This window comes from Falco naumanni, chromosome 11 (genome assembly GCF_017639655.2).
Source record: "Falco naumanni isolate bFalNau1 chromosome 11, bFalNau1.pat, whole genome shotgun sequence".
NCBI classification, from domain to species: domain Eukaryota; kingdom Metazoa; phylum Chordata; class Aves; order Falconiformes; family Falconidae; genus Falco; species Falco naumanni.
The window spans coordinates 23,408,407-23,425,184 of NC_054064.1; the positions used below are offsets into that span (position 1 = coordinate 23,408,407).

The 16,778-nt window shown below is 43.9% G+C and overlaps 1 protein-coding gene across 6 annotated transcripts in view; it reads left to right on the forward strand.

The window, feature by feature from the left end:
• The window catches only part of ST3GAL3 (ST3 beta-galactoside alpha-2,3-sialyltransferase 3), a 184,520-nt gene that overhangs the window by 148,173 nt on the left and 19,569 nt on the right, over positions 1-16,778 (forward strand). For all 6 annotated transcript variants that reach the window (XM_040611242.1, XM_040611239.1, XM_040611241.1 and 3 more), the window contains one exon: positions 10,938-11,084. In XM_040611242.1, the coding sequence (XP_040467176.1) occupies positions 10,938-11,084 (147 nt within the window). The remainder of the gene's footprint in view (positions 1-10,937; positions 11,085-16,778) is intronic.

Genomic DNA, 16,778 nt, shown 5'->3' on the forward strand with positions numbered 1-16,778 from the left:
GACCGGAAGGAGTTGTTGCTGATGGAGGGGGCACTGCCCCCTGCTATGCAGGACATCAAGGAGGATCCTTCTTGGCCTTTCAAGCAGTGCTGATAAGAAATAGCAGAATATTGTGGCTAGGAGCTGAAGCTAGATAAATTCAGCCTGGACAGATGTCATTTCCTGGAAATATGTGCTTATAATACTTAAATGGCATACTTGCAGAGATGAACGCTGACTGCTGACACCTTCTTCTGAAATACAGACTTGATCCAGAATCTGGGAGAATTCTGTTTCCTGGGAGTAGCCAGGACAGGGCTGCACTCGTGTTGACTTCTCGCCATCCTGTTCTGTGCCTCTGGGAACGCCTGTCCTTCCTTCCTCTGACCCGTTTGCGACTATGAGGAGCAGGATAACTAACTAGTAATACCCTTGACAGCTTTTCATGAAAGTAAGTTATTTGCTTCATCTAGCTGTCTGCAAGGGTCACAGGATTTTATTTTTTTTTTTCTTCCTGGGGCACAATTAGCTAGATCTGTTTCTGCATCCCGAGGGAGAAGGCTTCGTGGAGCCTCTGAGGTGAGCAACCTCCAACATAATAAAATTCCCCAGAAGAGCCTTTCGGAAAGCATTGCAACACCACAAGATGCGATGCTGTGAGTTCACCCATGTACAGTGTGAAGCCTCACAGAGGAAGGGAAAAACACTGATCTGATTCTGTAAATAAAATCACATGCTTTCTATCAGTGGCTGAAAAGAGACTCCCCTTTCGCAGCTCCGGGAATTTTGCTATCTACATTTTTTTCTTTAAACTGAAAAAAAAAACCAACGTATAAAATAGCCTGAACAGTAAATATTTATCCAAGATGTGTGGTTGTTAATATGATCCAGTCTTCAGTCATTTTGAATGGTGTCACGATGACAGATGTTAATTCAGAAAGGAATAGATTGGACAATTTATGCCTGAAACACATGTGTTCCTTGGCGGGCTCTGTGGATGACTTGCATAGTTAGAGCTGTCTGAGTAATTTGTAACGTTTTCTCTGCCTCGAAGCACCGAGGGCTCCAGGACAGGGGGTTGACCTATATCTCCAGTTTGCTGTAATAAACGTTGAGGTAACTAAACTCCCTGTGTGCTTTTATCTTCCTAAATATATCTCTCCCCCTGTGCTCCAGCTGTGTGTGGTGCTTCTGGTTCTTCCCAAGAAGAATGGCAGCTTCTTTCTGCAAGAGAGGAGGACGCTGCGGTGTGTGAATCCCTGACCACCTCCCTCTCTAGATTCAGCTTCTCTCCTGCTTCAGCACTCACAGCTATTTAATGCAAACACTTGTCCTGACAGCAGGAGTGAAAATAAGCCAAGCCAAGCCAAGTGAAGGTAGTAAGCAAGAGAGATTCTGACAATCTCACTTTTTTTCGGTAGTATTTTTATTCTTACAGTTACAAATTTATGGCATGCGTCTAAGGGGAGGTTTCTTTTTTTCTTAGTTAAGACCGGGTTTGTGAAAGTCTTAGTATCTTAATTTTTATTGATTTTTTAAATCAGAGACATAAAATTGAAAGAAAATGGCTAAGCTGTAGGGTGCATAAGGCTTTTGTTAGATCTACTTGGAATTTTTTTCAGCTGGTCCATCAGTTAGTTGCGTTCTGGCCATTTTCTGTGAGATGAACTGTGCCCACAACTGACAAGCAGAGAAAATACTGAGCCTGGCCCAGGCAATCAGCACTTGAATTATTTGGAAAAAAATTGTAAATGTAAATGTTCTGTTTGAATTACAGTTTATTTAAATTCTCATTGTTTAAGAATATTAAATAATATTACTTTAAAAATCTTTTTTTGTAAAACACCTATTATTAATGCAGGTCTAGAAAAAAAGTAGGGCAGGAGCTTCCTGGCATCTTCCCAGCCTCTTGTTATTTTGACCCTTCTGATTTCTCCTCCTAAAGGATACAGAATAATTTGTATATATTCTATATGAATACTCAGTGAACATCCAAATTATTTGGCTTCTCGTTTCAGCAAAGATGCCAAAATAGGAGAAGACAGATTTTCTGTGTACTCTTGCTGTAAAAACAATGTAAAAAATTTCCCTAGAGACTCACTTTAAGATAACTTCAGAAAGCGATGAGGGTTTCTAGGCCATAATTCTTCCTGTGGTGATCCTTGAGCTTTTTTTGTTGTAATGTGCCAAGAGTTTAGTCTAAATATGTGTTATTTAATGAGTTGTTTGTATTCAAACTCATGAACCAGTTCAGCTCCCTAAAAAAGACTTTGCTGATGGGTGTCCTCAGGCGCCCTGGGATGCCCTCATGCTTTGTCACCAAAGCCTGCAAAGACAGCTTTTAAATTGTTTTAATTTTTGGTTTTCTTTCATGCAGGCATACTGTTGTAAGTGGAGCAGGTAGCTGTGCTTATAGTTAGGATCACCTTATGTTTTCTGTTATAAGCAACAGGGAAAATGCTTTACCATTTTATTACACTCTCATCTTTGAGCTGATGTTTTCCATGCCCTGTGTTTGGCACAGCTGGAAAATTCAGCTAAAATAACTTAGCTGTCTCTCAGGATGAGGCTACTGAAAATCCACCATTTTATCCCTGTTTAAAAAAACCTAAAAAAAAAAAAAAAAAAAAGATAATCTCCCACCCTATTTTGCTGAGATTCTCTAATTCTTCAGGACAGTGGCTGGGCATCGGTGAGGCTGTTACCATGGCAGCCTGCTGTGGCTCCTGCTCGAAATCCCATGGCTCAGTCTGGGTTCTGTGGAGGCTGTTAAGACTCTGGCAGCGCAGCATGGTCCCTCCTGCCTGTGCTGCTCAGGTGCCCTCCCTGTACGGCTAGTCGGGATGCAGCATCACCAGGGATGGAAGAACCAAATAGGATTTTCCCTTCAGTTGCTTCTCCACAAAGACATCGGGCCATGGACAACAGAGCTGGGAGCAGGGAATCTCTCCCGGACTCTCGGGAATCCTCTCTCCTCCTGCCAGCCACCTGGGCAACGTGAAGGAGCAGTAGCCTGGTCTGGTGCATGGCAAGAGCAGGAGTATTGGAGGCTGAAGGGTGGTGGCTACTGAAGACAGCAGAGAAAGGAAGGAAGGATTTACAACAGCCCGGAACTCCTCAAACACTTGCAGGTTTCTTAGGTGTAAATAGTTCAGGAGCCCTGTAAGAGGGTGCGTTTGTTTTCCCCTCTAAGACTGATCTAGAATACAACAGCTTACCGGAGCTTGTACCTGCACTTAGGGGACTGTGCCCTGGGTTTAATTGCTCCATTTGGTGGAGTTTTTCTCGAGCTGATTTTTTTTTTGGTTTTAACATATTTAGCTACCCTTTAAGACTTTTTAAAGACCTTTATGGTTATAAAAATCAAGCTGCCAGAAGTTCAGAAAAGCAAAAAAATAACATTGCATTTTCAAAATTAATTCAGTTCTTCTGTGCAGATGTTATTCTTAATTACATAATTACATCCTGGCTCTTTTAGAACACAGCCAACTATCTTGTGGAGGGGGAAGACTGAGTTTTAGACTGATTTCTGTAATGCAAGACATTCAGCCTTGGTATGAGTAGTTGCAGAAGCTGTGTAACATGTGGACAGAAGAGAGGAGAGGAGAAAGAATGGTCTGATTACAGGCACTGAGGGTTTCTCTTGCGGAGGCGGTTTAGTCTTTGACTGACCGATGTGATGCTGGGCAAGTTAGATCAGAATTTCCCAAACAAGTTTGAGCCTTGTGGGGCAGATAGGCAGGATAGCTGGGTGTTCAGCAGCAGCAGCCGTGTCAATAGAGTTGTACTGTGAGTTTAACAAATGTTCTAAAAATCCAGCTTAAGGTGTCTGAAGTAGAGCATCAGGAGGCAACGGAAACTGTGGACATTCATCTTTGTCTGGTTTCTCCCCTGTAAAATGGTGTCATGCATGCCAAATACTGCAGAGATGCTCTAAATATCTAAGTGTTGTTTGTAAAACACTTAGATATATGGTGATATAAGAAAAATCTTGTGGGAAAATTCGAAAGTCACTGTTCACAACAGAAATCCTGAGCAGAAGTTGCAGGGCAGTCCTGCTTCAGTGCTTACTAACACATGGGTTTGGCCTTTCAGCCCTGGTATTCTTTTAATAGATGTTATACGAGTATGCCATTTCATAAACTATGTCATAAAAATAATAGTGAATAAAGGGGCTATTCCCTTATGGGATTAAATACCCTGGAAGTAATGGTGATACTATAGGGCCTGTTCTTCTTTGGGATTTTTCAGAAACTGTACTACTTTAGATAATTTGCATTGAAGTATTATTATTATTATTATTATTATTATTATTATTATTATTATTATTATTATTATTATTATTATTATTTATTATTATCAGACAAAACCCACAATACAAGTTATCTAAATTCCATCTTTCCTAAGATATTTCAAACCAGGAATATTTCTTCAAATTTTGGTCAAAATCCAGCTTACATTTTGAGCAAAAGAGTCTGTAGTACAGTCTATCCATCACCCTGTTTGGACATAAAACAAACATGTCTTCTGACACACCGTATGTGAGCTATCATTTATGTTTTGACTTGTGAAACACAGTATTCATCAGAATAATCTTCAGTGTTCTTCTGCAGCTCATCTGACGTGTTCCAAGTTCCATTTTCTTCACAGAACAATCTCTTTTTCAATGACGTTTTGTTATCTTACAACTGTGAACCATGTTTTCCTCCCAGTTACACGGATAAAACCACAGACATACATTAAAGAAAGGAATTCCTTTTCATTTACAGAATAGCATAAAAATAAATTTGCTCTCCTGACTCTTCAGGGCTGGTCTTGGCCTCGTGACCTAGCCCTGTGAATCTGAAGACGACAGTTGGTATTAGACTAGCAACACAGGAGGCCCATGTCTGTCTGTACTTAGGTTAGCTGTAGCATTCAGTTGTGTAGGTCAAACGAAGTTCGAAATTCAGGAGGCCTATCTGAGCGTGCTTTTCTGTTTATCTGTAATATATACTCGCAGGTGAACAGGGCAGAAGGTTCCTGCTGACAGCCATGGGAATGAGCCCGTTGCTGAGTTCTGGCAAACCGATGTGTAAGGCAGGAGTGCCACCCTCACATCCCGGCTGGCTTTTGTCACCGTTGAAGGTGCTGCTTTCTGAGCCAGGATCTGTGGACAGGGCAGCTTCCAGCTGCGTGTGTAGCCAGGGTGCCGTGGAGGTTACATGTCTGGCACAAAGTTTAAAGTTTGCAACTGCTTCTTGGAATGAAGTTTCCCTTCTCTTGTGGTTTTAAACCTTGTTATCAAGCCTAAAGAAACTTAACTCTACCCAGTGTAGTGAAGTATTATCAACCTAACTCTACCAACAAAGAAAAATAGTCAGAATTTTGTTTTTTTAAAAAAAAAAAAGCTTGACTAGTACCATGTATCAAGGTGCTTTTATCTCTATCATACTTTGCCACTCTTTGCTGCTGAAAGCGCTAGTTAGAAAATGTATTTGGGTTTCACACTGAGAAACATTAGTAAAAGCTAAATTTGGGGGGTTACAGCCTGTCAGGAGTTCTCTTGGGTGCTGCAAGGTGTTGGGAGATGGGAATACCGACAGGGGAATGGCCTGGGAAATCACAGCCATTTGATTTTGGACTTGGTCAGTGGGAGAGTATTCAGGGGGAAGAAACAAAAATGATAGAAGAATAAAAGTACCATATTGTTGGATAGTCCAAGAGCCGCATCTCTTTCGACAGTGGGACAAAGAGGAGATAAAGGAAAGGCTTGAGCACAATCTGCAATGTTCCTGCTTCAGGCAGAGTAAGAACTTTTCAGTGGGGTCGATAAGGGTGGAACAAGTTGACTCTAGAGCATTTCTAGACTACGGAATCTGAAGACGGGAACATTCACAATGAGTGCTGGCCGTTGGAGCTGTGTACAGAGGGTGGTGAGGGCTTCTTCATTGCTTTGAGGAAGTTGGGTAAATGTATTGGAAGTGTGGGCTAGTGGGTCTGGCAGTTGACCATCAACCCAGACTGCAGGCTCTCAGCACCTCTGGTTTTTTTGCTAAAAATTCCTTGTTGCTTTGGTAATCAGTGCAAATGATGTAACTTCATTTATATTACCACTTGTAGAAGAGCATTTTCTAGGCCTCCATATCTACTTGACCGCTGAGAAATGCAGCATTGGCTGATAAGATGGTTGTTTTCCAGTGGAAACACACCTTCCACATCTAATCCAGTTGTGCCTGAGCAGAAACCTTTCAAAAGCCTCTGCAGATGGATTGCAGCGGTTCTGCTGTACCCTGTGTTTGTGTGCCTGTGAGCGCTTGTGGAGGGTGGGTATAGAATAAATGACATTCCAGCCTAGGCAGGGACAGAGATCCCAGTGAACTATGTGCTCCCAGGCACAGAGTGAGGTCTTGTGACTGGTACATCATCCCCTGGCTTTTTCTTTCCTTTATGCCCTTCTTCCTCTCAGTTTCTGATGTTGTCAGAGTTTGAAAGAGCAATGATCTCGGTTTACCACAGGTTCTCTCTCCGGTCTTTTCATCTTTCAGCAGCAGAGTATTGGCATACCCAGACTTTATTCAGCTTTGCGTCGCATATAGCTGGCCTTTGCGATCTCCCTGTCCCCTTCCCATCAGACTTAGAAGTCTTCCAGAGCAGTGCTGCTTGTACTCATAAATCCAGTAGTATCACAGAGGTACGGAAGAGGCAGCATCTGTGTCATCGGGATGCAATGGCATTACCCTTCATTTTCTTAGTATATTAGAAATGTTGTTCTTCTGAGAGACTTAGCCCGCTTCTAGCTGTTTGTGTCTTCTATTGAGGTGTGCTGCTTGGCTGAGGCTCTGAGTTTCCACATTTTATTTTAGTGTATGTTGTGATTCGCTTTGGTAAATCTGAGAACAGGAGATGAAAAACTGAATGGAAACAAAAATAGTTTACAACCGGCTGTGCCTATTACCCTTCAGTATTCTGCAAGTGGACAGAATGAAGAATTACAACTGGATTGTCATCCCTGTAGCTCTTAGTTGAGCCCTGCCATTTTTTATCTATGCCTCATAACCTGCAGTCTCTGGTCCGTCATGTCTGTGCCCATCTGTTCCTGGAGTGGTGTCTCTGGAGGGGATGTTAATGCCTCTTTCCCTGGATGAGAGCTGTACGAGAGACTGGCTTGAAAGCCCAGGTCCATCTAAATTCCTTCTTTTTAAATAGTCTCCTCTAAAGCCTCTAGTGATGTCGTTTACAATTGTACAATTTTGAAAACACTCCAAGATTACCTAAAAATGACCGTCATAGACTTGCTCTTCAGTCGCGTTTTCTTGTCTTCCTCTGTGTTGCTTGTTTCTTTACATATATTATAAGCTTTTCTTGGCAGCCCTTGGCACTGTGAATGCTGATCTGTGACCGAGGCTCCAGCCGCACGGTAATACCAACAAATAACAAAGGTGGAAACTTAACACCGGGAAACACAATTTCCAGCCTGAACCCTATGGTTTCCACCTTGATGCCAGCAGGTGATGAGGTACTGCGGGAACATTGCCAAAGCAGTTTTCGGACTAATTTTCTGACTTACTGTGATAATCAGGAAGGGAGTTACTGCATCCTCAGACCCGTAAGCACCTCGGGCTTAGTCACCTCAAACTGTGAGTCTGAGCTCCCAGATCTGGCAGGAGAAGTGCGCCTTCCCTCCGGTGCCTGCTGCTCCTCGGGTGGCTGCCTGTCTCCTCTCAGCCTAAAAAGGGACAGAGTTCCCCGACAGGAAATAATTGCTTTGGAACCCTCACCGAACATCTGTGTCCAATCAGTCTGAACATCCACACCCGGTGTAGCGCGGCCGAGCATCAGCAGTAGCGTGGAGCCTTGGAAGGGGCTGCGCTCCTGCCTCTGCCACCGACACCACAGCTCCCGGGGGGGCTGCGTCAGGGGAGCAGCCTCCTGGGGCTCGCAGTTGTGGTGGTGCTGTGCCTTGTAGCTTGCCAGTGTCAAGCTGCAGAACAAAAGCACGAGGCTCGAGATGTAGCTCAAAACTACAGGGTGTCTAGAGCCAAACCACAAGGCTGAGAATTTCACTAATCATAAGCCAGGAAAACAGTTCTTGGTTCTTTAGCCCTAAACGAGGCTTTGCCTGTTGTATAGGTGGAAGTATGAGAGCTGTCTGCTGAGGCTCCGTGTTTCTCCCTACAATTATTGTAGAAACTACAGAGGGAAAACGCACCAAAATGAAAGATTACCCCAGGTGTCCCTCAATAATCTTCAGGGGAACTGCCCAGAAGTTACAGGGAAGAACACGGAGCAAGTAGAAATGAGGCAGAAGAGAGCAACCAGAGCAATTTCAGAGCAGTGTGGTAGCTGAGGAAAATGCTTAGGGAAACAGTCTGGATGAATGACAGGAGAAACAGGCACACAGCAGGGACCAAAGCAGGCAGGTTCTATCGCCAGGTAGCAATAGGGTCCACATTTATTTTGCAGTGGCTTTGAACTAGCTGAGAGGACCCAGGTATGGTCCTGGGGGTTTACTCAGCACTGGGAAAATGGGCAACTGTGATACATGTAGTTACCTCTTTCTGAGCAGCTCAAGCAACAGGCAAAGAATAAGACTCTCAAATGTTTGTAATCTTGCTTCTTTTTCTTCTCTTTAATGTTTTGTGTGTAATGTAAAAGCCACATAAAACCTACTTAAATCCTAGAACTTATGTAGAATCTCCTGTGGAGTACGAGTCCAAACAAAAGGCAGCTTTTGTCCACTTTAAATAGCTTGCAGACCTTTGGTTTGAATTGTTTGCAAAATTTAGGCAATGCCATATTTAGAGTTGCATGTGAAATCGTAATTGAACTTATAAATTTATTTTAGTTTCAAGGTCACACGCTATTTTTCCAGGGTGTGCCTGCTTAAACCCATGGTAAGATGGTTTTGCTGAATGAGTAGCTGTTCAAGATTTTTGTTTATCATCTTCACTTCTGTGAGACCTGGAGCGTGCTTAATGCAAGTGGAATCTGTGATATTTTTTTCAATTTAATTTTTTCCCCCCTCCTTCCCTGGAACTGAAAGGCCTCTGCTTTACGTGCGCCCTTAGGAAATTCCAAAGGTTTAATATTTATCCAATTTTTAATGAATTTTCACAAGGAGACAAAACTCAGCTGACATTTCAAATCCCTCAAATCCCTTGGTCAAATGGATGTTGAACTTTGTTAACATTTTAAAGTTGATTTTTTTTTCTAATTTTTTTTTCAAATGGTGGGATCATTCAGTGGCTGAAAATGTTGTATTATAATGGAAAGCGTTAGACTGCTTTGACACCAAGCATTCTTTCTAATTCCACTACGATGAAAGAACATGAGCGTTAATTAGGATTTCTTTCCATTTAGGGTCCTGAAAGCACTTTGCCGTTGTCAGAATACGAACTTTAACTCACAGGATCCTTGCCCTGGTCAGCAAAAGTGTATTATGTTTGGGCAGCTTTGAGGGGGCATGTGGGATCAAAACAGGATAGCAGTGACATTTGGCTGTCTTAGATTGTTGGTTTGGACAACAGTGTGCATCCTCAGCGAGTTTGCCTGTTCGTGCCTTTCGTAGCTAGAGCCATCTACCAAAGTTTCATTCTTCAGGATCCGAAATTGAGCAGCTAGACACAACCCTGGGATTGTTCCATAAAGAAGTGTCTGTAGTGTGTTTAGCATCCCGTGGCATGAGACCTCGTGGGAACTGTGTGCAGTACAAACAGTGTGTGAAATGTAGCAGGCATCAGCTGTGGCAGAATTAGGGTCAATAATTACAGGGGTAATCACTACTGGGCAGGGGAGGCTCCTGAGGATTTTGCAGGGGATCACAGTCATTTTCAGCAGTGCCTTGAAAGCAACTGTAAAGTCACTGTTAAGCTGCAAGCAACCCACAACTGGTGTAAATAATGACTTCCAAAGCACGTGCTTTTTATGTGGAGTGTAACGTGCTTTTTATGTGGAGTGTAACATCTGCCTCTGCTGCTTGTCGCGGAGATTCCAGGGAAGATGGCTCAGCGCTTTGAGAAGGAGGTGCTCAGATTACCCCACCAAAGCTGTTGGTTAGCAGATTAAAATTCCTGCCATCCTCCCTGTGCCTTGCGCTGAATTTTTAACCCAAACAGAAGCGAAACATTGGAACGTAATTGTTCTGTAAGTGCTGCGAACACAGAGCCTTCGGTTATTTTGAGGGCAGTACGTGCCGTGCCCGCTCACGTCTGGACCCGCAGGAGCAATGACATGAAGTCATGCGGCCGGGAGGCATGACCCCGCTGCAGGGGGGGCTGTCTGCTGGGGCAGCAGTGTTCAAGGCCAGTGCTCTCCCGTGTTTGCAGGGTCAAGACTTTTAATTAAAAAACAATCTATTGGGTAAAATAAAGGACATACTTAGCTGTTTTTTCCCTTGTACCATGAACACGCATTCACAAGACAAGATGGCCCCTTTATGAGCTTAGAGCTTAATTCATGTAAAACCTAACAGAAGAGGATAACTCGAGGATAAAGTGGGAAGCACGTAGCTCACACTGGAAGTAGAGCTGTATGGTCATTTTTAGCTCTTTGGATGTTCTTAAAAGCATTTGCTATCCAAAGGTACGTCCCCTTGGAGGCAGGTGGGAGTCATCACAGTGTGTGCTGGAGTGCTTGAGCCGTTAACCAAACCAGCTGAAGTGCCAATGAGAGCGAAAAGATGGCACCAGGGAGGGAGTCATCCATGCTGAAGGCCAGACCTCTCAGTCTTCCTCACAGTTGTCATCCAGAGTAGCTCAAGTGCATCTGCACATGCTGCTGTCACCCCTCCAGGATACACCCCCCAACTACAGCCTTGTACTAGTGCCTTGTGGCAGTGAGCAGGGATGGTGGGAACTGCTGCCAGTAGTGCATTTAAATATTGTTAATTTTAAGAATAATAGTATATGCTACCTTTCGTATATAATTGTATTTGTTGTCTTATCTTTCCTTTCCCCCCCCCTTTTTTTTATTACCAGAGTGCCTCTGATGGCTTTTGGAAGTCAGTGGCAACCCGTGTCCCAAGAGAACCTCATGAGATACGTATCCTGAATCCCTACTTCATCCAGGAGGCAGCTTTCAGCTTCATTGGACTGCCTTTCAACAATGGCCTGATGGGCAGAGGGGTAGGTATAAAGTGAAGCAAGCAAAAGCACAGGGAAGGATGAGAGACCAAGCAGCAGAGTAGGCTTATGCTGTTCTTACTTTCTCTTTGGGTGTCCAGTTGGACATTGAAGGGAAGGGACTTTGGCTCTGTTACGGTGTTAGCGCTCAGCCTCCCCCAGGCCAAGGCAAGATCTTTTCTTGGAACACACGGAGGATTTTGAGGGGGATCATCAACATTTCAGCAGTGCCTTGAAAGCAACAGTAAAGTTGCATCCCAGGCTTATAGTAAAAGAGGGTAAAGGTTTGGTTTATGAGGCCTTTGGTAAGGAATTCTGATCTTACAGCGACAAGTTTAGATGTAAAAGTTTACAAAAGAAAACAATGCAAAACACAGTTTTAGGTCATAGTTATTAACAAAATACCTTCATGGCCATTCTGGTATCTCTCACCCCCAGTGCAGCTTTTTGGAGTGTTAGTGGGGAGTAGGTGGTGACTTGGGTTTTCTGGATTATCTCAGAACCTATTTATATTTGCTCTATCTAATATATCAACCATTAGAGAAAGTATTACTTGGGTGGGTAAATTACTCATGTACCCATGTGATACAGTTCTTGATAGAGAGCACATGTGACATTTTTGGGCGCATTAGCACAGCTGACAAACCCAGAGAGAAGCACTTTTGCTGGACAAGGACTGTTTGCTCTGCCTCTGGCATTGTCCTTCCGTTGTTAGTACAGGAGATTTGCCATGTTGCAGCATGGGTTTGGACGAGACAGAATCATATCTCATTTTCTGTGTTCTAATTATATTGTGAAGTCTTGAGAAACTTTAGAGATACTTGTTTTGCGCAGGTCAGCTGGGTGGATGCCTGGACATATGAAAGTCAGTCCTTATAATGCAGTGTGCAAGATGTGCAGACAGATTCAGCCACACAGGATAGGTCTTTTGTGAAATGCATTGCTGCATATGTGCGTACAGAAGCTGTCACAGCTTCTGGAAGCATTGGGTTTTTGCATTGTGCTCTGAAGAGATCTTACCCTAAATAATTCCTGTCAGCAAGGATGTAACTTACCTTATCTCTGCATTCTCCAGAACTTACCCTTAGAACTATGTGGTCTTGATTCGTCTTCCAGAAAATCAGGGCTGCTGCCCCAGTGAAGGACAGAAATCAAACTTTTGCCTTTATTTTCTCAAGATTTGTTTTAATTTTTAAGCACGTTATTTTAATACACAAGATATTACTGAAGCTGAGAGAAGAGAGAATCCGGAAATGAAAATGCTGTGAACTAAAGTTTATGAGGTTTTGATAGGTTGTTTAGCACACATCAGATTGGGAAATGAAGGCATCTTAATTGAAACCTGATGTTTCACTCCATGAAAGTCCATTTGAGAATTTAAAAATAGTTTATGGAGCTTTAAGGCAAGCAATCTTTGCCCGTGACCCCTGATAGATTGTGTAAATTGTAGTTCATTCCTTCAGATGGGGCAACAGGAGCTCTGCAGGTGCATCTGTGGGGCCAGCACGTCAGTATGCCCTGCGGTGTCTGTGCAAGGACACTCTAATAATAGTGATCCTGTCAGAGTTTAAAAACAGAGAGAGTATTTCTAGCCTGTGAGCACAAATTTTACTGCAGGTATGAGCTATGGACTGCTGTCATGGAGCTGCTGGGACTTCACGCTTTTTGAATGCTGCTGCATCAGTGCAAAGGCTCCAACAGAAGCTACTGCTGCCAGCATAAAGAGGGAAGAAGAGTCTGAGTAGGATCCTGTGACAGAAATTTGCTACAGGCCTTTTTCACTGAGATCTTAAATAGGAAGGGTGGAATTCAGAGCCTGTAGACCAAGAATCCAACTCTCATTAAAGATCTGAGAGAGATCCAGCAGGATGAACGAGACAGCTAGAGCAGGGAGAATTGCTCCACAAAAGACAGTGTGACCCAGCAGCTGCAGAGCATAGCTGGTTGGGTTCAGGGTCACACTTTAGAAATGCAAGGCAGTCTGGAAAACTTTACTCCAGAAAGAAGCATACAAACATGGAAAAGGAAAATGCTGAGATCTAGTAAGCAAAAGCACAGCAAACAGTATCTGTCCCGAGTTTCTCCTGGGGAACCGGAACGGGGGTAGATTAGTGCCCCTGTGCTTGCAGTGGGCTGTGGTATGTTGGGCAGGCTACACACAGGAGGATCAAGGCTGGGGATGCCTTAGTAATCAAGGCCAACATGAAATCCTCATAAAGAGCAGTAATATTCCACTCTGCTTTGGTTCTGATGCCTAAATAAACTTCAGTGCTTCTCCTACACACCACATATGGTAACAATGTGCTACCAATTAACTTTGTAATTTGGGGGCTTTTTCAGCAAGGTTGAGAAGAGCTAGTAAAATAGTTCGGGGCTGATCTGAAAGTGTTTTTCCCAGGATTCAATAAAGGGTGAATGTAGTAACAGCCTCTGCTTTGATAATATAATTTGGGCCAGATGGTTCTGGAGGATAGTAGGGGTACCCGATGTGCATTTTGATTACACTTGTGGCATTAGTAACCAAAAGTCTGAGCAAGGAGCAAAACTGGTCACCCACAATGAACAGTGACTTCTCTCTGGGACCGGTACAGCTTTTCAGGAGTTTCCTTAGTCCATTTACTGAAGTCTTTAGAAGAGGGAGAGCTGTTTCCTACTACATGTGGACTTCTCTTTTCTTGGGATAAGCTGATGATAAAGAAAAAACTTTAGTTTAGGATCCTAGCAATGTCTGGGGAAAATTAAATGTTAATGCCTGAGGATGGTTTAGCGTAAAACAAACGACCTAGTAAAATCCTCTCTTTGATTAAAGAATCCTCTTAAGGTGTGGATGCAGGCTTGGCTGTCTTGCTAACTGAAGGTGTATGTATGTGATTTATGTTTAAGTGGAAGTTCTGTGTATACAGGTCTTTAGGGCTTGGAACCAGACATCACTGGTGTTGCAGCTGACAATTTAGGCATGCGATAACCTACATTACACTGCAGACAGCTTACTGGGGGACAAGCATGAACACTGGTTTAGAGGCATCATTGCCTGTTGCATGTACAACACTAAGGATGGTTATCGCCATGGTGCTTTTTGCTGTGTAGTGAATAGTCCTGTCGGCTCAGTAGTGGCTCAGAGCCATTGGAGCAGTGGCTTTCTGGCTCCTCTGGAAACCCTAAGCATGGTGCGAGGTGGCCAGAAGAACATTTCAGATTATACAAATTGTCAGGACTCTGATGACTCCAGTGCAGGCTGTGGTGTTGGTTTCTGTATCTCTGCTGGTGCTGTGCATCCATGGAACTGTTATGATTTAACTAGTGAGATTAAGCTCTGCTGCCCAAAACTAAACCTTTGGTTTGTTTGTGTAATGAAAATGGCTGAATCCATAGACCTCTTATTAAAGAGATAAGGCGTCCTTCCCTGGACTTCACCCAGCCTCAGCAGAAACTTAGTGAAGGAGGAGCCGGGTGCAGGAGGTGTTACAAGGCTGCGTCAGGCGCTGGGCCATGGATTAGCACCTCTGCAGAGTGCTGACAGCCCTCCTGCACCCGGGGATTAAGCTCTAATGCTGCAGTGTTAGCCCGTCCTGCCCCAGGGCTTCTCTTTGCAGTTATGCGGTTTTGACCATAGGCAGGCAGCCTTTCTGGAGATGCCACTGGTGACCCTTTGCTCCTTAGGCAGTTTTCAGCTCCTCTAGCTGATCATAATGACCCTTTCTCTCATTAGTACTAGGTTGCCCTGGTATTAGCAAGCTTTTGGCTCCTGGGCTGTTCTTGCTGGACTCTGTGTGAAGGCCATGTCTTGGGACCTGTTGGGTCTTCATGGAGCAGAAGAGGGGTGGGGGACAGCAGGAGCCGAGCAGTCTGCTGCTCCATTCTTTCCAGTTGCATGCTGCTTCTTTTTTGGCACTCTGACAGCATCTTCTAAGGCAGGTAGAGGGACAGATAAAGGGCCGCTGCAGCTGCAGTTGGTTAAATATAGAGACTTAGTGTCGTCGTTGTGCTGTCCTGAAAAGCCAAAGCTTATCTGCTTCATGTTCAGCATGAGGTGCCAGGGAATGGACACTCAGGCAGCAGGTAAATGAATACCAGCTGCTTCTTGGTAAATGCCCAGCCACATGCTTCTGCACATGATGCAAAGTAACAGAAGGGAGTTCACCTTTCAATGAAAGAGTAGGCCACAAACTCCCATTTAGCAAAGGGTGAAGCTTGTTGTGGTTACCACAGAGCAGCTAGTGTGTGGTGAAGTCGTATCCTTGCTTGCCCTCTGTTAAATTGTTAGGTCCTTAAGAGATGCTCGCTGCACGGCACAGGAATCTTCTCTGTGTCAAATGGTGAATCAGAGACTGTGCATCAGGTTAGATGTGGTCAGAGACACTGGTTTGGGCCGAGTTGTACAGGAGCTCAGCAGTTAGATGGCAGAATGGCAACCTGCTGGGCAGCTAGCCTGTCATGTCTCTAACAACAGGCCCTTCCCTTTTGCTCTGCCGCAGACTGCCCGTTCTGGAGGTTCTCTCCTGCTTACAGCAAGGAATGAGTAGGGGAGATGAAGGAGGAGTGTTGGAGATGCTCTGCTTTGTCTTTTGAAGCCTGGTATTGCAGCTGATTCTGTGCATGGATGGAGGTAGCTGTGGGAGCAGCACTGTGGGTTGCAAACTCCTGTGACAGGGACCACTGTAGACTGCCAGGCACTCATCTGCTCACAAGTGATGCTAAATTGCTTTTTATGCCATATTTCCCAACTTGCTAACTAGGGGAGGCAAAGAATAGGTTTGGGGTTCTTTCATGTGAACAGAAAAGAACAAAAAGAAAATACAGTGACTGTTGTGTATAGCATGTGATGGCTATTATAGTTTTGTTCCGTATTTCTTTTGTTTTGGAAACCTTACTGCTATTAGGTGATCAGGTCTGTAACAGATAAACTAAGGTAGCAATTTTTCCCAGGTAAGCAAATTTTCAAGTTTTCCTTCAAATAAGTTGATATAGTAGTCAAAGCAATTTGAACATCTAGATGCATTATTTTCTGTAGGGAGTTTATTCTTTAGCAGTGCTTACCCTTTTATTAAAAAAGGTAACAACTGGAATAGTCTGAACCATCCAGTATATCTTACCCTGAGCTAAGTAAAATCCCATAAATAACTGGAATTCATTTAATATATTAAGGGAGTCAGATATTTCTAAAAACAGATTTACAGCAGTCATTTCCTTCCAGTCCAGCAGGCAGTGACACAGGAATGACCCGGGCATGGAATGAAAAGCAGCAAGAGCTTTTCACATGCACCAAGCAAAGAGCAGTTACAGTCCTCAGGTTCAGTCACCGGCACTGGATCTCCAGCACAAGCCCATGATCACAACCGCAAGGTGATGCTCAGCCTCCAGTAAGTCCAGAGGAGGGCTAGTGTTCATTTCTGATGACTGGCTTCTTTTCTTCGGTGAATAGAAGTCAGTCTTTAAAGCCTCTTCAGGGAAACCAATGGAAGATGAAACAGCAATGTCTTGAGGTGAAGCCTTTTATTTCTCCTTGCAGCAGAGAACAGTGTAGGAGCAGTTAGGAAACCTGTCCTGTTGCTGTCTGTGCTGCTAAAGGCAGTTTGGTCCCCTCACCTGGTGGTGCAGACTGGCTGCATTTGCACCGCACAGAGCTTGTAGTGATCCCTGGCACAACACAAGACCAGTGATCTTTGCCTCTCTTGTCTTTATGCTTTTCTCACCCAG